General features: G+C 41.1%; 2 protein-coding genes across 9 annotated transcripts in view; one reads left to right on the top strand and one right to left on the bottom strand.

The window, feature by feature from the left end:
- The window catches only part of klf12b (Kruppel-like factor 12b), a 37,704-nt gene extending 23,373 nt beyond the window's left edge, over window positions 1–14,331 (top strand). For all 5 annotated transcript variants that reach the window (XM_046403501.1, XM_046403504.1, XM_046403502.1 and 2 more), the window contains 3 exons: window positions 1,097–1,232; window positions 8,120–8,277; window positions 10,223–14,331. In XM_046403501.1, the coding sequence (XP_046259457.1) occupies window positions 1,097–1,232; window positions 8,120–8,277; window positions 10,223–10,404 (476 nt within the window). In that variant the 3' untranslated portion in view covers window positions 10,405–14,331. The remainder of the gene's footprint in view (window positions 1–1,096; window positions 1,233–8,119; window positions 8,278–10,222) is intronic.
- A 1,885-nt stretch (window positions 14,332–16,216) lies between these two features.
- Window positions 16,217–22,460, bottom strand: klf5b (Kruppel-like factor 5b). Of its 4 annotated transcripts, none has more exons than XM_046404672.1 (5): window positions 20,075–21,030; window positions 18,332–19,247; window positions 18,192–18,251; window positions 17,730–17,840; window positions 16,217–17,131 (listed from the first exon to the last, which is right to left on the bottom strand). In XM_046404672.1, exons 1-5 carry the CDS (start codon window positions 20,249–20,251, stop codon window positions 17,106–17,108), a joined length of 1,290 nt encoding a protein of 429 aa, XP_046260628.1. In that variant the 5' UTR covers window positions 20,252–21,030; the 3' UTR covers window positions 16,217–17,105. The 4 variants fall into 4 exon arrangements, with proteins under 4 accessions (XP_046260628.1, XP_046260626.1, XP_046260629.1 ...); XM_046404670.1 differs by having other exon boundaries at window positions 17,641–17,840; window positions 20,075–21,016; XM_046404673.1 differs by lacking the exon at window positions 20,075–21,030 and adding an exon at window positions 22,303–22,460 and having other exon boundaries at window positions 16,217–17,840.
- Window positions 22,461–22,907: the final 447 nt, after the last annotated feature.

Raw genomic sequence — 22,907 nt, 5'->3', positions numbered from 1 at the left:
TGTCCCTTGCTCAAAATACCCCTTTTCAACACGCAATGCATTTTGAACTAATTACACGTTTTCCATAGGGTAGGCGAGCTGGTGACCACTCTGTATGTCCTCATCTACATCAGCAGTTAGAAACCTTTAAAAGCAAAAGCTCCAACAGACTTTACAGTGTTATTTCTGCCCCACCACCACCACCTCCCCCCAGCCTCCAGTAATAACACCATGTCGGCTCCTAACTCTAGACCCTTATTATGGGCCATTATGACCACAGTCTCAGCTGAGAGGGCAGAGGGGGTGAAGTCCTGATAGCTCGTAAAAGCACCAGGCTTACTTTAACTGTTGCTGAACTTAGTGGAAAATGTATCACAAAATATTGTGTTTGTGATGATTATATTTCAAAAACTAGAGAGTTATTAATTATTGTAACATCTTAGCCATGTTTTCTTCTGTATTGTTTTCTACACTCCTATATAAATTAATTAGTGCTTCACCTTATTTGCAGCAACTTCTCTCTGACAAGTTGTCTTTGGGAGGTTTTAATTTTATTTTTTACATTCATCTTTTGAGTCATCCAGGGTGTATGCAGCCTGTGTCCGTGGAGACAGAGATGACAGAATGGCTGCAAGCTCTGGCAATATATCCAATGAGTAGTTCAGGGGAGAAGTTGTCACAACTTGTGGAGTAGATGTAACTTTGTCATGCGGCTCAGGAGACAGAGATCTCTGTACTCATTGGCTCAGAGGTTTATGGATAATATCATGCTGGCCAGTCAAATGTTGGACATGCTTTTCCTTGGTTACTGTGCAAAAAAAAAAAAAAAGAATCAGAGAAGACCCAAAGCCAGCTTGCTAATAATGAGGATGTTCTGTGAAAAGGATCCAGCAGCCAGTGGATGGACTTAAACTTTTGCGTTGTCTTCAGGCCTTTCATGTTTTGTCATTATCATGAATATGATTCTCTGTCAGTTGCACATGTAGGGGAACAGAGTGCTCAGCAGAGTCACACTCTTGCCCTCACATATACTTTTAACTTGGACATAGGCACACAGTCAAAAGCAAGTACACAAATGTTCTCCCGCTGACTGACTGACTGTGTCCCGTCCTCACAGCACACACAGACCCCAACGGCCTGTCACCAAGGCAGATCAAAAGTGACAGCGATGACGACGACCTGCCAAACGTGACCTTGGATAGTGTTAATGAGACTGGCTCCACTGCGCTGTCTATAGCCCGCGCCGTACAAGAGTGAGTATCATAATGTGCATGTATGTGGGAAATGTTGAATCTGTATTCTCCTCTATTGACCCCTACAGCTCTAAAATAATGTTTGGGAGATATGGTTTTGATACTTGCTGTTGGCTGCTGTTAAATTTAATGACAATTGCAGAAAAGATTTTTTCTTAAACTAACTTTTCTTCACTCACCTAAATAGTAAATAGTGACATAAACAATGCAGCTACTAATTCAAGTAAATGGTTGACCATGTAGTTAGTCAACAATCAAATATTTTATACTCCACCTAAGAAAACATAGGTGGAGTATAATAAGATACCTAAGATACCTAAGAATACATTTAAATGCAGATGTCTGTTTGGGGGCTTTAATCTTGAAGATGCATCTGTACCTACACTGTGTAGACAAAAGTACTGGGACACCTGATCATTACACCAACAGGGACTTTAATGACATTGCGTTCAAAACACATAGACAGCTTTGCAGTTAAAACAGCTTCCACTCTTCTGGGAAGGCTGTTTTTGTGGGAATATTTTCCCATTCATGCAGTAGTAGAGCATTTGTGAGGTCAGACACTGATGTTGGACCAAAAGGCCTGGCTCCCAATCTCCATTCCAGTTGATCCCAAAGGTGTGGGATGGGGTTGAGGTCAGAGGTCTGTGTGGGCCAGTCAGGTTCTTCCATGGCAAACTCCAGCTATGTATTTAGGACTTTGTTTTGTGCACTGGGGCACAGTCATGCTGGAATAGAAAAGGACCTTCCCCAAAGTGTTGCCACAAAGTTGGAAGACAGCATTGTCCAAAATGTCTTGGTATGCCGAAGCATTAAGTTTTCCGTTCACTGGAAGAAAAGTTCCCAGCCCAACTCCTGAAAAACAGTCCCCTTAAAGTGTCTGGATACTTTTGTCCAGATAGTATAGTTCCAGTCTGGGCTGCCAATAGTCACTTTTTCCCTTACAATTAGTCATTGTTTATGAAGCTGGTGAAGTTTGAATATGAAGGAAATGTCAAATTTTAAGGAAGGATGTCTGTTTAAGAAGGGACTATAAAAGTCAACAACATGAAAGTACTAAAACTTTTGTATAAATGATAAAAACTGCAAAAGTATAATTAAGTTAAGTAGAAAAATCAGAGTGCCGACATGCCATTACAGAGTCCGGAGTGCAGGGGGTTTGTGTGTTTTCCCTGGCATTGTTCACTGTTAGTCACAACAGATTAGTGCGTCATTTACATATAAACCCATCGTGAAACAGAGCACTGTGCATATTTGTGTGCTTTTGTAAGCGCTCTTGGACATTCGGATGTATCAGCGTGGGTGTGACTATATGTCTGGCTTCATACGCCTCGGACATACTTTATGCCCTGTTCGGCCTACAGACAACTTGTGCAGTGCCAGTCCATCTGTGTTGACTGAAAAAGCCTCCCTCTCCACTGGATGACAACTTACAGTATTCTGATCAGAAACGGCAAATCAGATGCAGGGAAACATTTGACCCTCCCCCCTGCCACCCATAAACCCAGAACAGTCATAACCAGCCGCCTGGCCAGACTCAAGTTAATGCCCGTAGGACTTTTATTTAGACTAACTGTGAGGAAAATATTCCAGGGCTCTGTGAGAATCCTGCTAATGATGGAGCGACATTAACAAGGCCAAGGCCAACAGTAACCCAGCCCCAATCCGTTGTGTGCTTGTGGTAACTGTTCAGCTTACGGTGCTGACATTGCGTCCAAGACATGACATTGTTTGCTTGTGCACTGACAATATCTAACTAAATAAGATATTGTAGTGATACTGAAAGAACTTCTTTGGGTGTGTTTAGTGGCCGAGGGTAAAGAAGACACAGACTCTCTCTCTCTGTTTTGCACACACACGCGCGCACACACACACACTGGAGGACTCAGGTTTCGATGCAGGTTATTGAAAGGGACAGGCGTGCCCCTGAGTGCCACACGTGGGCAATGGGTGGTCAGAGGAGAACAGGGGTTGGCAGGACCCAACCTTTCACTGCCCAAGCTTTCACTATGGAGAGAAATCACCAGCCAGGCTTAGCAATGCCCTGCCAGGGCCTGCCCACACACTCACTTCTCTGTGTGCAAAGTGGAGAGTGTGCTGCGTGGAAACTGTGCTCCTGTGTGCGCTCTGTGTATGTGACTGTGTGTGTGCAAAAAGTGTGTGTGCACGTCTCTAAGTATTAATCCTCTGGTGTTTGTGTGTGTGTGTTTGTACTGTATGCATGCACGTGTTTCTGCACAGTGGACAGAACAGCTGGTTCCAGAAGGAGGTCAGCCATTGTCAACAGGAACACAGACTTGCATGTTTGTCTGTGAAAAACAAAGCAGTCTGCAGTCTTCTTGAGTTACACGCCGGTTTGGCCACATAGAGGAAGAATGTGCATTCTGTATTGACACAACACATGCGCTCTGTGGACATCTGCACTGCAACAGAAGCCGACAGCACTTCTTTGAAATATATCAGCCCATTGTGTTGCTGTATTCCTTTTCAGTTCATTTAAACGCACGCACTGTGAGTGTGGAAAGAACTGCTTTACGTAATTTAGTAGCCACATTTACACAAGCAGCCATCCAGAGAGCATCAGAGAAGAGAAGTGTAAGGGCGGAGGATGGGAGTGCCTGCAGCCTCCAATCCAGGTATCCATATATGAATAAATGAGTGAAAGGAGAGTGTGAGCAGGAGTGTGTGTGTGTGTGTCATGTGCTTCTTGGGCAGCCTCCTCCATATTCATGCGTTTCCCTGGGGACGGGTGGATAGGCTATTGTGGGAGAGCACGAGTGAAAGAGAGGAAGACAGTTGGGGTGGGAAGGGAAAGTGTGTGTGTGTTTGTGTGTGTGTGTGTGTTGGGGTTTAAGGGCTTGTGTTGGAAGGGTTGTTTTTGCTGAAGTCTGGCTGGTCCCCAAGGACCTGGGGGCCACGGAGCAGAGCAGGTGGAGGGCGGGAAGGCGGGTGAGGCACAGGGTAGTATCCTCGGACAGGTACAGGAATGCCCAGTGGGCAGTCTTCCATTATGCACACACACACACACACACACACACACACACTGCTTTTCCTGTTTTCTTTATAAATCCACTATTACTGCAGGTCTGCTTGAGAACCTTAGCTCTTTTGCTGAGTTGAAATGCCTTGTTATGATCCTGCTTCCTATGAGAAGTTAGAAAAATTTGTATTGTATTTGCTTTGTGGGAAACACCTGTAACAGGTGACACACATACACACACTCCCTCAATATTTCTCTTCATCTCTTGTGTCGCTGTCATACTGGCATAGTGCAGCGGATGGGGGGGGGGGGGGGTTATAAAGAGGAAACAAAGGAACCAAAACAGAGGTCAGCCCTGTTTGAAATCATTCTCAGCTGTACTTCCTATTTCTGTCTGCTGCTTTGGGAGACACAAACAGACACATTCACACAGACATGATGCTGTGGTGACACAGAGTTCAAGGCAGTGCGAGTTTGTCCCCGGGCTCACATGAGAAAATACAACAAACTGACTCTCGCAAAACAGCCAGGATACATATTACTAGAAACATGTGGTTAAAGGCTTAAATATATTTTTTGTTTGTGCAAATAAATACACCCCAGTCACATCTTTGTGTTTATTGTTTTTTACTGATTTAACCACAGTTTTGTGCCATTAGTTGAATGAAATGGACGTTGCTGATTATGCTGCTTTAAACTCACCAGTTGAATAAGCACAGTGATCTGTTACTGAGGATTTACACATACGGTAAGCCTGCTGATAAAAATAGCAATTTAACGCTGATAGTAGAAGCAAAGCAGAATAGACTAGCAGTGGTGAAATCTTCTTGACCCACAGCTAAGCATGAAAACCCTTCACCTGTGGTGGTGGAGTTAGGCTGAACTTATTGTTTTTTTCCTTTGGACATGAGCACCAGCAACATTTTTAAAGCGACACTTGCATTTATGGTTGCAATAAACCATTACTTTCATGGCCAATTAAATTTCTTAATTATTAATTCTTATGTCAAAACTTAAACAAAACAAAAAGCAGCCCTTCTCAATCACAAAATTAAAAGTTAAATGCTTTATACTACCAAAATTTACCAAATTCACACGTTGGTAAAGCTGAAACCAGCAACTGTTTTTACCAATGTCTTAAATATAACTAGATTATCAAAGTTGGTGGTTAGTTTTCTGTTAAACAACCAGCTGTTGTTCAGAAATACTTACCCTATTTAATAATAAGACTTACTAACATTATTACGTGTTAATAAGTCTATATAAGTCTTAACAGCATCATAAACACTTTTATTGTTAGATTGTAAGAGTTTAGTTAGTTTACAGTTTATAGACGGTCTAAGAATGTTAGTAAGAGTTCTTTCTCACAAGGATCGCTAGCATGGGTTTTGAATTTATTAACTGTTAATCTTTGCTTCATTGGCGAGCGCTTATCTTTGTCACTCATATGCTAATTAAAGAGGTTGAGGACCCCCAGGGCGGCTGCTTGGATAAATGAATAAACACACAAACAAATAAATAAATAAAATTGCATCTTAAAGAATGCATCTGTTTATTTACTCGTTATTGTTATTGGTGAACATGTTATCTGGAAATCGCATTATCAAGTTTTTTTTTGTTGTACTGAGATCTTAAGCGAATGCATACAGCTTAGTGTTAGACACAGGAGTGTTGTTGTGTTGTGACCGGTGTGTATGTAAATACTGACGCTCAGTACTGTGCTGGTGTGCTGTAGCCTGTTCTGATTTGTAGCAGAGCAGTGTCACCTTTGGTGAAGTAGTACTAAAACAAGCTCAATAAAAGTGATTTTGTGAGGTGCCAGAGGTACGGACAAGTATGGAAGATCACTAATCACCAGCATGGTGAAATTTCCTTGAGGTCCCAAAAGAAAGAAATCTGTGGCTGAGCTGTTGAAACCAGCTGCGGAGGAACAGTTGTACCACATTAAATGTATTAATTTATTGTGAGTAATGAGTTGTCATTTGCTCTTTGTTTTAGAAGCTGTTGTACTCAGACCTTCCTAAATTATATCATAATCATGGAGTCACTTCATGGATGAAGTCAGAATGTAAACATCCGCCTCATCTGCTAGATGTCTGAGCTCAGAGTGTTTCCACTGTTCATCCTGCCTCTCCTCTTCACTTACCCTTCACCAACACACACACACACACACACACACACACACACACACACACACACACACACACACACCGACCGACAGTTAGAATTTTAAACGGCTCAGTAATCATTTTGAATGAAGACTTATTGCTTTCCTTCAGCTTTATGAACACACTTCCTCGTCTCAGTGTTCAGTTTTGAGATCACATTTCAGTGCAATTTTAGGTGAACTTATACAGAGAGAAGTTGGAGTCCATTTCATATCTGACCCATGTGCTCATTTCCTGTACAGCTTCAGATTGGCAGTAAGCCAAGAGCAACAGGTGATCTGTATGTACGCGTGTTTTTCTCTGTTTCTGTGTACTTGTGCCCTCAGTGTATGCGTGTGTCTTGATTGTGTGAGTATCTCTGAGTCTGCATTAGACAAATCTTAAAAACACAGGGAGACAGGAAGTAGGTTGCGTGTGGTGGGGACGGCTCATTGGAGGACCCGTCTAGCAGCCCCTGCTCCTCTTTCAAATCCACCTAACATGACAGAAGCCGTTCCTTTTCGCACTCTCACACCCCCCCAACTCACCCTCTCTTACCTGCTTCTTAATATCCACAACAGAGACTCTGAGACCTGAAAGAAAAGCAACTGCACTCTACCACTGCTGACAGCTAAATATATCCCACAGATCGTACTCCTCCCCTCTAGTAAACAGAGATGTTCTTGTTTTCTGTCTCTACTGTATTCTTTTCTTTCTTGCCCATTTGCTGTGTGTGTGCAGCAGTCATGTGTTTAGCGCTGTGTGAGAGGTGCTTGCTGTTTCACACTCGATAGTCACTTGTGAGACGTGTACTACTGACCATTTTCCACAAGCCTGCCCTCTTTTTGCTCCTTCCTGGATTTCTGTCTGGGCCGGTGTAAAGTGTTACGTTCAGAGAAGTAAAGCCTGAGAACGTTTAGATTGACCATAAATGGGATACTACACCGCACTCTGGATATTCACTCAAACATTTAATCTCCTTGCATGCAAAAGCACACACACACTTTGCTACAGGGCTTTGCTGTTGGAAGTGACAAATTATATCGATGGCAGAAATAACTCAGGAGTAATTAAACTCATTGTACAACATCGAAAAATTAAACTCTTCTCTTCCTCCACCTTTGCTTGATGTTAGTTTTACAGCAATAAGAATACCAGCCTTCTTACCTCATCTACTTCCTCACTTACTGGACTGTAGCGTTGCACTGCCACCTGCTGGCAGACCTACTGCTCTGCAGATCTCTAGATTAGATTAGATTATACATTAATCTATGTTTTATACTGTTTATGCAGTCAGTACGCATTTCATACAGGTTAACATACTTAACCAGCAAGCATAATGATGCAATAATTCTTGCACTATCAACAGTTTTCACATGCCAGTATGGATTTACCTTCCTAAACGGCAGTAACAGCACCTTCAAAGTGATCCTGTCAACTAGACTTCGCAAAGAGACAATAAATGTTTTTTCCAAAAACGCAACTGTAATTAGTTTTTTTTCCCGACATGTTTCTACAATATCTTATATGTTCTGCAGCTTTGTGCGGCTCCTTTATCTGTTGTGTGTGAGTGTAGTGTCCATCAATTGCACATTCAAAATACGCATACTGACTGTTTTCACTATACTTCATTTTGTCACATTTTAATTCTGATCACACTACATACTCAAAATCTGCTTCCTGTGCCTCACATTGTTGTGCAAAGTCATTGGTCAGAATCTAACAGTGCTTTTATGTCAAATCTTATTCTCCTGTTGCAGTTCCATGTCCCCTTTCAGTATTGACAGCATACGGCGCCCCCGGAGGTCAGAGTCACCAGATTCCAAAAAGCGAAGAATCCACAGATGTGACTTTCAGGGCTGCAATAAGGTGTACACCAAAAGTTCCCATTTAAAAGCACACCGGAGGACGCATACAGGTCAGTAGGTCTGAGCGTGTGTGTTTTCCTGCTGTGAGTAAATGCTGAGGCCCAGTAATGACATTTTACATGCTCACAAAAAGTCACAGTCTTATTTGCATTACTCAGCCTCATTCAAATATCCAACCCAGGTAGTAATGCGCTAATGTTGTATTGTAGAACAACAAAAAGTCACTTTGGAGTAACTGATCTGAAACAGGTCAGAGATTAATGCCAAATCTAGACTGAGGCGTAGCAATTTGTGTGACAACCCACAAAACAAGAAAGATGGTGAATGGACTGCTTTTCTAGTGTACGGATGCCCAGGTGCTTTACAACACACACACACACACACACACACACACACACACACACACACACACAGAGGCAAGCTGGGGTTCAGCATTTTGCCTGGGAGCACGGAGACATGTAGATGGAGGAGCTGATATGGGACAACCAAGCTGATTGGTAGGCAACCCGCTTAACCTCCCGAGCCACATATATAGTGTTTATTTACCTGCAGTTCATAACACATTAAAACACATGTATGCTTTATAAAAGCTGCTGAAAATATTTAATAGTCTGTAATGACTTTGACCAGTAATCATAAGGCATAATGTATTATTGTGATATGTTTGAAAAGCAAACCTGAAAATCATGTGACTTTGAGAGAATGTGGTTACGACTGTGAGGTTTTCTTGATGGCTCATTGTCTGTCTTATGAAACAGGTAACATCAGACCACGCACACACTGATGCATCACACTTCATACAGTCAAATAGGATACACATTCATGATTACGTGTTGATGTGTCACATCATGGTGATGATATAACTGTGGACCTCTTAGCACAAGCAGCACTGTACAGAGAAGCAAAACGAATGTGATTAAGTTTTCCTTGTCAAATATGAACTTCTTCTCGTGTTGTAGCTGACAGGATGCATTGTTGCATTTGGCTTAATTTAGGAACCTGCATACATGCCTACCCTCGTCTATAGTGAACTGACACATTGGCACAAAAATTATGTGCTTCTTTACATTATAAATTATTGTTTGTGTTGTTCTATTTTTTGGGAGGTGAAAAGCTCTTTAAATATGTGTGATATAATACAAAAAGTGTTTTTTGGTGCTTTTGTCATTAAATTTCAGTAGGGTCCCTCCGAGGGAAAACATTTGGGGACCCCTGGGCTAGCATCATCCACTGTTCAACAGAATGCAGTTGCAAAATTGGACATTTCTTCCCTGTTACTAGAGTGCCAGAGCACACAGTTATTTTGCCTTAAAGAACTACACCAGTGATATGGTGCAGGCCATTTACTCCAAATCATGTAGACTGCACAGTTCAGCCAATCATTTGGCAGACAATGCTGCTTTTTGAAATTTTCATTATATATACATGCATTCAAGCAGTGTGTGCTTGCAACTTGTAATAAGTGCAGACATTTCAAATCAGTCTGCACCTTAATGTCATTAATATGCAACAATAATGTAACACTGGCAAACATTAGTTCAGACTTGAAGTTTGCCCTGATGGATTACACAACTCAAGCAAGTTTCAAGAAGCTGCTAACTGGTTTTCATACTGTCTGTAAATGATTAATAAGCACTGGATGCCTTCAAAATATTCAGCAACAAAGAAAATCTGCAGTATGTTAAATGGCCAGCCTAAATGTGTGAGTGAAAAATTTCACACTAACTGGCAAACTGGTGCGGTCTTTAAGCAATGAACTCTGAAAGCTGGAATGCATATATACATTATATATCTCTAATATTGTTTTAATAAGATATTATAATATGCTATTAATCAGAGGAAGTTGCTGGCCTTTTGGGAAGCATATCATTTATAAATCATCGAGGCCAAAGTATGACCACCAGCTACAAAACCCTGAATATGTAAAGTATCCAGTGAGAACACTGAACAGGTAATATACTGACTGTGCACTGTGTTTTCTGTCTTCGTCTCCAGGGGAAAAGCCATACAAATGCACCTGGGACGGCTGCACGTGGAAGTTCGCCCGCTCTGATGAGCTGACGAGGCATTTCAGAAAGCACACAGGGGTGAAGCCCTTCAAGTGCGCAGACTGTGACCGCAGCTTCTCCAGATCTGACCACTTGGCCCTGCACCGACGGAGACACATGCTGGTGTGAATCAGATGGAGAGTGATAAAGAAAAAGAGAGAGAGAGAGAGAGAGAGAGGGAGAGAGAGAGAGCGAGAGAGAGAGAGAGAGAGAGAGAGAGAGAGAGAGAGAGAGAGAGATCAGAGGAACACACACACATACACACGCACGCACCCACACACACCCACAGGCAGCCAGGGGAGCGGGATCTCCTTATGAATGTTTTTCAGCTGGCCTGGACACACACACACACACACACACACACACACACACACACACACACACACACTCATCCATCGTATAGAGGGAAGATGGAGAGGTGCACAGAGCTTGTGGAGCACAAAACAGGGTCACTTCTGGATCCTCTTTGGGTTGGAAGGAATAGACGGCAGGATCTGTTATTGTCATTGTTTGGAGTATAATAGGGAACTGTCTTTTACAGCACTGTTTGTAAATGTTTCACTTTGATTTTTAAGATGAACTCGCACTCTTTGTTTGGACAAAAAGATATATAATGCAATCGCAGCTGTCTCTTTTCGGTATCTTTCTTTTCATTATTGTTCGAATGGCTGCTTTTCCAGCATTCATAATGTGAACGACCCATTGTGTGGAATGGATTTCCTGTGTGAGCAGAAAGAACTTGGACTGGATCACAGGAGAAGGACTTAGGAGTTACAAGCAGTGTTGTTGCGCTGTGCCTCCCTGTGAGTTTGATTTGTGACCAGCAGAGGGCGCTATTTCACCACAGATGCTCTCCCTTTGCCTGCTGGAGCCTGCTGTTCTATCTGAGGCATGCCATATAGAAGCTGAAATGGGGCTGGACTTTCAACTTTGTCACAGCCAAGCAAACAATAAATGACATTAACTAAAATAGCCACAACCTGAATGGATCAACCTCATCAACACAACACATTTGTTGTTTCAGATATTCATTGCTTTATTCAAAACAATGAAACCCGGACATCATATCATCACACCAGCAAAGGAACACACCGCTTGTGACCTGTTCACAGGGCTGGACAACCGCAAATTTCATCAGTGCTACTCTTTATGTTGAGCCTCTTGAAAGCATTTTCTTAAAAAAAAAAATCTTTGGTGGATTTTGTGCTGTGATTAGCAATCAGTAAAGTGCAATCTTAAAGGATAAATATACTTTCAGTATGACAACATTTTGTTTTATTGAATCTTGCTTTTTTTTTTTTTTAAATGCCTGCTTTTTGCTTATGTTTGAGTCAGAAAAATACAACCCCTCATGTACAGTGAACTTTGAAACAATCAGAGGAGATATCCAGTATGTGAAAAAGATTAGAGGCACCTTACAGACTCTGCTTTCATTCTGTCCTGATCCATTTGTTTTTATTATTCGGCTCTGTTTTCTCAGCTGGTTTTGGCAGTGGAAGGAACTTGCATTGTCGTTTTGCACAGCAGCACTTGACCATAAGCTGAAACTGACATTGGCTGCAGTGTTACAGGGATAGTGTGATGTACAATACAGATACTGAAGAGCAATACATTCTGAACAAAGCGATGAGAAGGACCGTCACCCTCCCCTTTGTTCTGTTTGCTGATGTCAATATCGAGGGGGAGAAGTTTCTAACGGGGCCAACTCCTCACTCTGTACCACGACTCCCTCTGTTGATTGGTTTGTAGCTCCAGCACAAGGCTCGAATCTGATGTGTCTCAGTTAGTGAGTTAGTCCGAGCCATTTTATTTAATTTTATGTGTCTCAAATACAGACAGCCACTTGAAATGTTCTCACCCTGCCCACACCACATATATGTATAAGATTATTCTCTGATGTACCTGAGGTTTGGCTACATAACATGCTGACAAATGGAGGAATCATAGGCGGCATACATTTATAGCTCATATAAAAATACATACATGTGTACACACATTATGTATGTACAGAAATACTGCGTTTCACATGCAGTTACTGACAGAAATAAGTTGTAAGTTCTTAGAGAGCAACACTTAACCTTAATCAGGAAAGTAACTTGCATTGAGCATGCGCCCTTTCAGTGAAGTAGCCAAATCCAGGAAGTCATTTCCACACATGCACCCCAATGTATGTGGCCCCCACCCCCTCCCCCACCCTCCCAATGTAATGGATAACGGTATTGTATGTCATCATTATTTATGTATATTGTTTGCGCACATGTCATTATGCCCAGTTGTATTATCATTTTGGCAAAAGCATATCAGCACCTTGTTTGTTTGTTGGTTTGATTTTCAAATGATTTTATTTCAGATGTCAGTTTATAAACAAATAATCATCTTCATATTTTATCATCCATATAATGTATGAGAACATTTTATTATTGAGGGGCACTTCATCATTTGCATATAACTTTTTTGCTTCTGTAAAAAGGATCTTTTGAAATGTTGTAATATATGTGATAGTGAAGATAAAACTTATTACAAAGTTCTACAGCCTGTATATACATTGGAAAAATAGGGCTTTTGATTAGTAGATGCAGGAAATACATTTATACATGTAAAGTCTTTTTAAGAGACTGTAATTTATCTAATTTGATATACAGTGAAATGGGGCTAATGGTATTCATCATGTAAATTATCATATGTGATGTTATGTAACAGTTTTTGGTTTGTGGTTTAATAAGTTCATGATCAAATCATTTTTATTCCCAAGGCTGAACCAGTGTTTGCTATAATCAACAAAATTATTTATATACATTGACCACATTAAGGTACTCAATTCCCTGTGTTGCTATTTTGCTATACCCGGACAAGAAATTATATCGATCAAGCACATATCAACAACACGTGTACTCTCGTATTCAGTGTAAGACATTGCATGCCTTAATACACCGGTTTTTGCTAAATTCAATTTGACTTGAATATGGTGTCTCCACAGGACAGGGTGTATTATACTTCCCTTCCACATCTCGTTCCTCATTTTAAAGCATAATTTTGTAACGGTAACCAGGGTCAAAGTTATGCAATAATAATGAATAGTGCCTCATATTGCAAACTTGTAATATCAACTGCTCTTGTTCAGAGTTTAGATTTCAATATGTGTGTTCAAATTAATAAATTTCAAATGGGAAACCATGAATTTTGGAGGGAAAAAAAAAAAAAAAGCACAGACAACATTATGCAAGGCGGACCTCTAATGTTTCACTTTCTTTTCGCACTGAGCCTTATGCCATTGTGTCAAACGCAGCATCCTCCCATAACACTTCACACAGGCTGTTTATAGCTCGCGTTATTACTTTGCTTGCAATAAGTCACTTCCTCTAAGGGGAACAGAGCTGAGTTACAAAGGGTCTCTGTGTTCCAGCTTCATCACATGAATACATCGTAGTGGCTCCGTGAAAGGCAACGAGGACTCGGACTCACAGGGAAATGTCCTGTGTCTGGGATTCTGGCTATAGAGTGACACCTTTGCTGATGAATACTGATCTTACACTTCTCTATCAGTTCAATATCTATTTTACTTTCTGTGTAACATCTGTTTTTGAGTTCCTGGTTTTGAAAATTTAAATAGTGAAGCCAATGCCTTCGTTTCAAGTTTGCTGATAATTACGTACAGTAATCGTTGTTCCTGTATTTATGTAAAGTGAGTGTAGTGTAAATATATTCAGATCTTTTCATTCTTACCGTAAAAAAAAAAAAAAGAAAAGAAAAGGAAAAAAAAATTGTGATATTGCTCAGCATCGCTTCAAAAGGGAGATTCTGCTCATGGAATTCCACGTCTGTAAAAGAAATTTTTAATTCTGATATTTTTCAAAACTTCAAGAACAGGTGTCCTTTTTTTTTCTGTTCCACTTTTCTTTTCTCCAAGAGTTGTTTAAGTATCCAGTCAGTGTTTTGCCTTTTTCTCTGTATTTTTCATATGGATGGAGCTGTGAAATTAAAATAAGTTCAAACATATACATGTATATCAATATGAATGGAGGCATGAAGGTTAATAAAGTTGCATTTTGTATGTAACACACTGCTATGGAGCTATGTACGACTGAGATGGATGGCATGTGGCATCGAAGTCACTTAGTCATCTGAGTACTGCACTCACATTCCCTGGCATTCAGAAACCTAACCTTGGTGTTACTGAAGGCGTCTGAGACTGTAGTTGATGTACATTACAGTTTCTCGTACACAGAGAACGTGATCACCACGAGAGGAAAATCATAGATTCATCTGCTTACTTCAGTTTACAGTGTGTGGATAGAAAAACTTGTTGATACCTGAAAATCCTTGCTCACATGTTTACACATCCAAGTAAAACACTGTATACCTCTGTGTAATACTGTGCCGCTTTGTTACCAGCGCACAGTGGTATGTTTTAAAATAACACGTAGTGAACACAGTTTCTGAGAACAGGTTGTGCTCAAAAGAAAGACACACAGTACATCCTGTGCTCAATTATAGCTGGATCTGGATGAATGTTTCTGTCAGCCAGCAAAGGATTCACATGATTACAATAGCAAGGTTTCAATTCCCACTCCACAGAGCATTTCGGTGTGCAGTATATCACATGCGTGATTTATTACTCACAGGAGCCTATGCTGTGTAGGCTTTCCTGCAGAAGCAAAGTCCAGTCAAAAGAAGCTGAAAGCACATAAGAGCGATATTATAACCGTCGTCACAGCGGAGTGCCACTGCACTCAGGACAAGCTCAGGCAGCTTCTCTGGTTTCTGCAGCTTCTCCTGGCATCTTTTGTCAAAGCCTCTGCGTTGACTCACGTCGAGGACACTTTCCAAGAACCTAAAAACAAAAGGACTCATCTTGTTCTGGTTTCATGACACAGAGCTGTTAACAAGAACAAGCGTGTTAAGGGTGTGCTCCTGAATAATTACTAAATACTGAAGCCAAATCAAGAACCAGAAAGAAACCTGAGCAGCAAAGACGAAGAGACGCTGCAGCTGTGAAGGAAGAATAACACTTGTGGTTTGGAATTTCAAATAGCAAAATCTGCATCTGTTAGATTGTGCAAAAGTTCAACATAAGTATCCATTTTGTTTTTGGTTCTTCCTTTTAAGTGATTTTAAGTATTCATTCTTAACCAGCTAGTATATTCAGCACATACTTTCGAATGAATCTGTTCACAACATTTTCAACTATGCAGTCAGCAAAGCTGAAAAAAATGCATGACACTGCAAAATCCGGTAACGCTAATGCACATCAAATACCATCCGGGATGACCTTTAACAAATGTTAAGTAATAGTGTAAAACAAAATATCTGTGCTACTGTTCTGAAAAGTATTTTGCAAACTGAAGATTAACAATACTGTAGTTCCAAACAATCCAGGAGCTTAATGCTCGTCAAAAAATGAAGGAATTTAATATGGAAACACACAGGATAATGAGAAGAGAAAAAGAGAAAAACTTCAAAAATATAATTATCTATCAATATTTTTTAAAAAATCAGGCTTTCATGAAGAGATATTGAACAGAAAACTTTTATTTATTCGCACTGTGTGGGACACTGAGCAGTTTACATTATAGCTTTGTAACATCTCTTCATGTCACAAAGCTATGACACGAAATACTGAAGCCTTTCATGTCAAAATATTATGTGTCTGTGTGTGTGTGTGTGTATATATATATATATATATATATATATATATATATATATATATATATATATACTGCAATAATAATTCACTGGCACAAACTCCATTGAGCTGTTGTCTTGGCTGGAGAAAGTGATGACAGTGTCGACTGTAACAATATTCTACGTGATTTGATCCTTCTTAGACTTTGCCAAAAAAATTTAAATAAAATAAACAGTTTCTGCAAAAAATCTTTATAAACCCCAAAATAAAGGACCGTATCATTTAACAGCAGATACAAAATATATACATCTTAAAAAATTATAGTGGCCTCAAAAATCAATTTTATTCAACCTGCCCAACTCAAATTCACTCAGACTTGGTCATAAATAATTTTCGGAGAATAAAGTATCAGATAAAAGAACATTGTCCCAACAGGGCAGATTTGTTTTTCATTCACTCAAAAGAAAAGAAAAGAAAAAAAAAGCAGTTGAAGGCACTTTCAAAAGGTGTTCACATACCTGGACAGTAGTCAAAGAGACAAAAGGCTTACACAGATGTTCAGACTAGCATCTCCTCAGTCTAAATCTTAAAAAAACATCTGAAGCTCACACACATCACTTTGAAACCACGTACAGATCATCAGTAACACGATGCTGTAATCCTGTCAGAAGATACCTAATGCTTAGACACAAAATGTGCTATCAAAACAAAGTCGGGATGAACAAGTCTCGATTTGTCCCCTGTAACAACTTCCAGAAGAAGGAAAATAAGTCTGACCTGCTGCTGAAATGTCTCATAGTCAAAGCTGCTGTAAATTTTCTTGGAGCACTTCTCTTAAACCACCCTCAGCGTGAAATGAGATATCGCAGTGTGACTGAAGTTAACGCAGGACGAAATAAGTTTATAACCTTTTTCTGTAATTAAATAAAAATGACACATCATGACAAGTCACTGAACACATTCTGTAATGACCACATCTACGTTACAATACAGCAGAGTAAAGAAAGAACATTCATAATGCTGTCCGAATGACTCCCATAGCCACTGTCTTCCTTTTATTTCAGTGTTATGAGCAAATAGAGGTTTTTTAATGAGTAAAGATATCCTCATTGGCAGAAATCTGGCAGTGCTGAAGTCATGCTGTAAACACTGCGCTCACCACATGGTTTAGTGCTCATCCTGATATTTCTTCCTCTTACTGGGTCTTTCAGTAGATCCACCGCTTGTTACTTTCTATATTACGTGCAGACACACACAAACACACTATGAGTCCTTTGACCATCAGGCTAAAACAACTTCCTAAAACAACTTTCTGACCTTCCACTTCCACTTACAGTATGGCAGTTTATTTAATTAAATAAATGACTTAACATTGTTGAAGTGATATGTACACTGAAAAACTTGAAAGTGAAAATATTGTTAAGCCTCTTTCAAGGCCCATTTTGTTGGACTTTGTAGTACAACAATATATAATAAAAGATTAAATACAATTTAATTATTACATTTAGCAAATTATTTTCGACTGACAACTTTGAAAATGTCCCTTAATATTGGGACGTACATGTGGAAATAAAATAAGGCAACAGTACTATTTGATCTTTTTACATTACAGAAAAATTTACTTGTGGGCCAGCACTGCTAAGAATGTCTCCATTGGAGAGTGAGCGGAATAATCCACAGTTTTCAGTTTGTTTACTCGCTGATATGTAAGTCCGTGTTTACTGGAAAATAAAAGGACTGACTTGACTTGCGGGAGCGGGGTTCTAGCTCTGGTGTCTCTTCATGTGTAGGGCCAAGTGATCAGAGCGGGAGAAACAGCGGTTGCACACACCACAGTGGAAAGGCTTCACCCCAGTGTGTTTCCTGAAATGGCGAGTCAGCTCATCAGAACGGGCGAAGCGCCACTCACATCCCTCCCAGGAGCACTGGTACGGCTTCTCTCCTTCAGCAGACCAAAGAAACAAATCAAACAAACAAACAAACAAACAAAAAAAAGTCAAATAAGCCTATGGCATACGACAGACAACACTGGAACTGGACGCATTTGCCTCAATAAATCACATTATTTATAATTATATTCCTCAAATTCCTGATGAAAGCTGTTACTTCTTCATGCGAGCACCTATGCTGGGAGCCATAAATCACAGGGTGTCCTGTCTTTCTCCCAGCCCTCTTTGGGAGAGCAGCAGGGTTTATGTGATTTACCAGCAGTGAGATGTGGACCAGGTCTGTCAGCAGACAGAACGCATCTGCATGCCAAGTAAAATAAGATGAGCAACTCAAAACATTTTACCTGTGTGGGTCCGTAGATGGGCTTTTAAATGAGAAGACTTGGTGTACACTTTCTTGCAACCTAAAGAAAAAGACAGCTGATTAACATCAAAATACTGTTGTCTCACTTGTATGTGGCCTGAGCACAGACACAAGGCTCACCTGGAACATCACAGTGGTGAATCCGTCGTCTCTCCAGATCAGGATTATTCCTTCTGTTGTTCTTAAATGGGGCAGACTGGGCCAGCACTGGGGACAGCGGGCCAACACGCGGTGTTGTCTGAACTGGCGTCAGGGTTGGACACTGGACCGGCACAGGACCTGGGCTTTGGACCAATCCTACGTTGGAATTCTGGTCTGAACTTTGGGTTGGAACTACACTAGAGGCCTGTCCCGGATCAACAGTATTGTGGGTCTGAAAATTTAACTTAGAGGCGATGCTGGCTTCGTAGGAGGGAGGTGGGGACAGATTGTGAAGGAGCTCCTTCACCCTGTCTGGACTTGAGGGCATGGAGTTCGGCGGAGAAGGTGGCAAATAGGTTGGCCTCTGCTGCAGGCCTACGTGTGGAAGACATTCATTTTGAGGACTGTTGGTTAGTTTGGCAGAATTCTGCGCCGGGCCAACATGGACGTTTCCTACTGGAAGACTTAGCGGGGCCATGGTAATGGAGTTCAACTGCGACCCATGAACGAGCTGCTCCAAGTCAGAGTTCAAAAGCTGAAACAGGGGAACATCCTGGAAATCTGGCACTTCTTGCTTGATGAAAAAGTTACCGTTCGAGGTATCGGCTGCACTGAAAACACCTGGATATTCTGGGAGTGTCGGTGGCACCGCGTTGGCCTGACAGGTGGTGTGCATCAGAGAGTGTGATGGCTCTGTTTTGATCTGTCTCACAGCCCTGCAGAGGCCGGGGTGCAGGTATGTGACGTCAGGAAGGAGCAGGCTCATGTTGACGCTGTAAGGCGAGGCAAAGTCTTCGGTGAAAGGCGGCTCTAGCATCAGAGCGCCGTCCCTGCACAACATTTTGGAATTTACTATTTCCTGTGGAGACAGGTAGCTGTCCATCTCTGATTTTCCCTGAGAGACACGTGAGAAGGAAATGATCAGGTCAGACAAGGTGAAGTTGTATCAGACAATGCAAGTGAAAAGGTATCAGAAATACACAAGCGTCAACTTGGTGATTCGGGCTCCCACATGATGGGTTATTGGAATAGAACTGTTGATGTTGCAAAAGCATCAAGATAGATGCACACGCAGCACTGAATATATCCCAGTAGGTTTCTACTGTTGTTGCTCTAATAAACTAATTCCAATGGCTGCTGCCAGATGAAAACCATGACCGGGACTACCAAACATTCTCCCCTGATACTTAAGCACCACACGACTGACAAAATAACTAAGACTACACTATTTTTTTTGTGGGGATGCATTTGTGGCCTGCATTTGTGTACACACCGCCACATCTAAGACTCCGCCACCCCCCCTCCCTCCTTTTACACGCAGCAGACGCCCTTCTGAAACGCTCCAGCCCGAGCTGTTTGGAAATACACGGCTGAAATTAGAACATCCAGTTGCTCTGCAGCGCTATGCATCTCTTCCTCGCAAGTTTCGGGAGCGGCTGCGACGTTTCACATCACAGCAGTGCCCTGCTTGTGATTCAGTGAATGCCAGCATCAGCACAGACGGATGTCAGTCACGTGTTGGGACAGTAGCTGTTAATATTATAGCAAACAAACATACAGGCCTACCTCCAAAATCAGGCTTCCATTTTTTTTTTTTACATGAGAACAGCCCGTTTTGCTCTGATCAGCAACATAAAGTCTTTCTACGTCAAACCAGCAGGTATAAGTAAGCAATGTGATGCTCTGAGGCAGATGCAAAAGGCAAATAAAGCAATCTCCTACCGAATTATAATCATTAAAAGAGGAAGTTCCCGGGATGGCATCCCTCGTGCTACAGAGCACTTGTCCATGATCTTCACCTCTCAGACCGTCGGCTGTCAGTGGTGCGGGGGGTCTACAGAGAAACTGCGCGTCCTGCCCCGGAGCAACCCAAACATTATTCCTCACGGCAGCGGCCATAAAAGCGGAGGTACTGTCTAACTATCCGAAATCTTTAACAAATAAATTCAGCATAGGGATTCTTTTGTTTCGAAACAATCTGCACGAGCAAAGAGGCAGCTGTCAAGCGTTCATTCTCCCTGTTTTTGCGCTGGCTTGTCAAATTACGCAACTGCGTGGAGATCAGCGCGTCTGCAGGGCGGGGCGGAACATTCACAAAATAAACAGGACAAGCGGCCGATCAGGATACGCCTAATGTAATGAATACTGTGTGGTGTGTGTGTGATGAGGTGAAATGGCTGAGGGTAGAAATAACACTACACACGTGGGGACAAAGGGGTAATTGAGGAAGGTGAACGTGTCAGGTTAACGAGCAGCACATTTCAAAGTAAAGTGAGTCAGTAAGAGACCGGTTCAATCAGTGCAGCTTTCCCCTCATGTTAAACAGGCTGCGCGCCTTCTTTGGACTGTCATGTGACATTTGAGGGGTTTATAAGAGTAAAACCAGAATTAAATGCGTTTTGTAAACTTTTTTTTTTTTCTAAAATGTAATTTTTTGACCTCTTGGAGCAAATTCAAACCGATGATTCATCTGTATCTCCCCACTCCCCACAGTCAATCAAATGAACAAACATTTTCCTATCATTTTCTCTTTTTGTAATGCTGCCCTTTCTGATTTTCTTCAGCGCCTCCAGCACGCTTGGGTCCTGGTGTGGCATGTTAAAAACGCCACTGCAGTGCAGCTGTCTGTCAGGACTGCATACTTGATGCCAACATTCCTGAGCCAGCAGTGAAGCCTGCACACATATACTGACAGTGGATGTTTCCATCAAAATAGCTCAGCATTTCGTCTCATACTGCGACATTGCGTCTCATACTGACATTCAGCAGTGATGATCTGTGCTGTACCTGCCTGCAGTTTTTGGAACTTTGTCCTGTAGTAGGGGAGAGTAGGGACAGATGTAACAGGTTATGTTCCCACTAAATCAAAAACTTTACACTAGAATAGCCAATTGGCCATATTTTAAATGTCAGAATGTCAGCTGTTGAAAAAATGTATTTAAGTGGCTTTTAAAAATACTTACAGCTTGCAGAATTGATTGAAATACAACCACCTCAGTATACGGGGACAGTTGTAACATGTCTAACATACACAACAATATCCAGTTCACAAAATGAAATCATGATCATTCACATTATTGTTACCATTCATTTCTTAAAATACTTTTTTCCACACTGCATGGCAAGAAGGGGGGATATGTTCAAATTATAATGCAAGCACTTAAAGAACACACATCCTTAAAAAAAAGTTTAAACAGGAAATCAAAATAAACGAGTACTTCTGTTTTTGTTTCATCTGAGGCCGTCTTCAGTTAAAGAAGTGGGACTCCTCCGTCTGTCTGATGTTTTACATGTCGTGAGCAAACGCATTTCCATTGAATCGCAGCCTTAAACTGATTAAATGCACACTGTGCAGGAATTTCTCAAGTCTCATTTTTGATTACTAACAACAATTAGCTAATATCTATCTTCTTTTTCAGAATTGGCCAGAATCACACAAAATATGCAGAAATAAAAGGAAAAACAGAGGGCAGAGTCGCCGCAGATACACACACTTCAAGTGGGTGATAAGTGACGACTGACAGGGATTGCTTTTCTGTGAGTCTATGTGTTGTTTTTTAAAGAAAATCCTGAACAGTACACTGTTTGCTTAGCATGTCATCAAGTTCTTGTAGGTTCATAGGTTTTAAAAAGTAAAAATGACATGAATGTGTCTACTTCAGTTCAATGCATTGTTTGACAGGACTTGATTGAAGTCATGTTCTCACCTCATGTGAACCAGCCTGACTGTTATTTGACATGTTGGTTATTTCTAGTTTTAGCTTCCAAAACTGCTATTCCAATAATATTTGTACAGTTTCCTTGTCATTTGATTTCTGGAGAGTAACCCCCCCCTCAAAAAAACCCCCAAAAAACAAAACTAACTAAAAAAAGAAATAAATGTTGCTCATTTTGTGTCCTATGTCACAACTCTCCCTGGTGTCCCCTGCATATGTTTACTCTTTACGTACCTGTATCTCCTGACGTTGTAGGAACTTTGTCAAATGAAGTTTTTATTTATTTATTTTTTTGTTGGTTCTTTACATCCTTGGGTAAACTCCAAATTTCTGGCCAAGCAATGACAAAGAATCAGTTATCCAACCTCCAGGCGTCTTGAGATCACAATGACAGCAGTTTTATAGCTCAGATTAAGAAGACAGAACTCACTTGACAGGGTTGTGTTTTTTTCCCACACAGGTGTATGAAGTCAGTGATACTGCCTGTGCAACATGCTGGAACTGGAAACACAGGTACGCCACAACTTTGGCATGGATGGGATCAAGGCTAAGCAGCATAAGAAGAAAAAAAAAGAAAACGTGTAAAAGAATTTTTTTTTTATGTGACATTTACTGCCACACCCATCCATGTTTTTCTCCAGGCAGTTTCTGTCCTCTTATTAAAATGTTGTAACTACACCCACTGCAGGCTTGACTGAACACGTTCTAAATGTGAGGTCTGAGGTTAGAAAGGATCATAAGTGAACTATGAAATACATTTTTATTTTACCATTCATACAAGTGTTTTTCCTCTCATAAACTCTTCCTCATCTGCTCACTCACCACAACTTTTTGTATGT

This window comes from Scatophagus argus, chromosome 11 (assembly GCF_020382885.2).
Source record: "Scatophagus argus isolate fScaArg1 chromosome 11, fScaArg1.pri, whole genome shotgun sequence".
In the NCBI taxonomy this organism is placed as follows: Eukaryota; Metazoa; Chordata; class Actinopteri; family Scatophagidae; genus Scatophagus; species Scatophagus argus.
The sequence above is the reverse complement of the archived record's forward strand: the minus strand, read 5'-3'. Positions and strand labels throughout refer to the sequence as shown.

What these genes read in the sequence shown, in the direction of transcription:
- klf5b (XM_046404669.1), bottom strand. Translation starts at nt 20,251, where the DNA reads ATGGCCGCTGCCGTGAGGAATAATGTTTGGGTTGCTCCGGGGCAGGAC. An exon ending in TCACCACTGTGATGTTCCAG is followed by an intron (nt 18,252 to 18,331) that starts GTGAGCCTTGTG and finishes CTTTTTCTTTAG; the next exon opens with GTTGCAAGAAAGTGTACACC. An exon ending in CCATCTACGGACCCACACAG is followed by an intron (nt 17,841 to 18,191) that starts GTAAAATGTTTT and finishes GGTCTGCTGAAG; the next exon opens with GAGAGAAGCCGTACCAGTGC.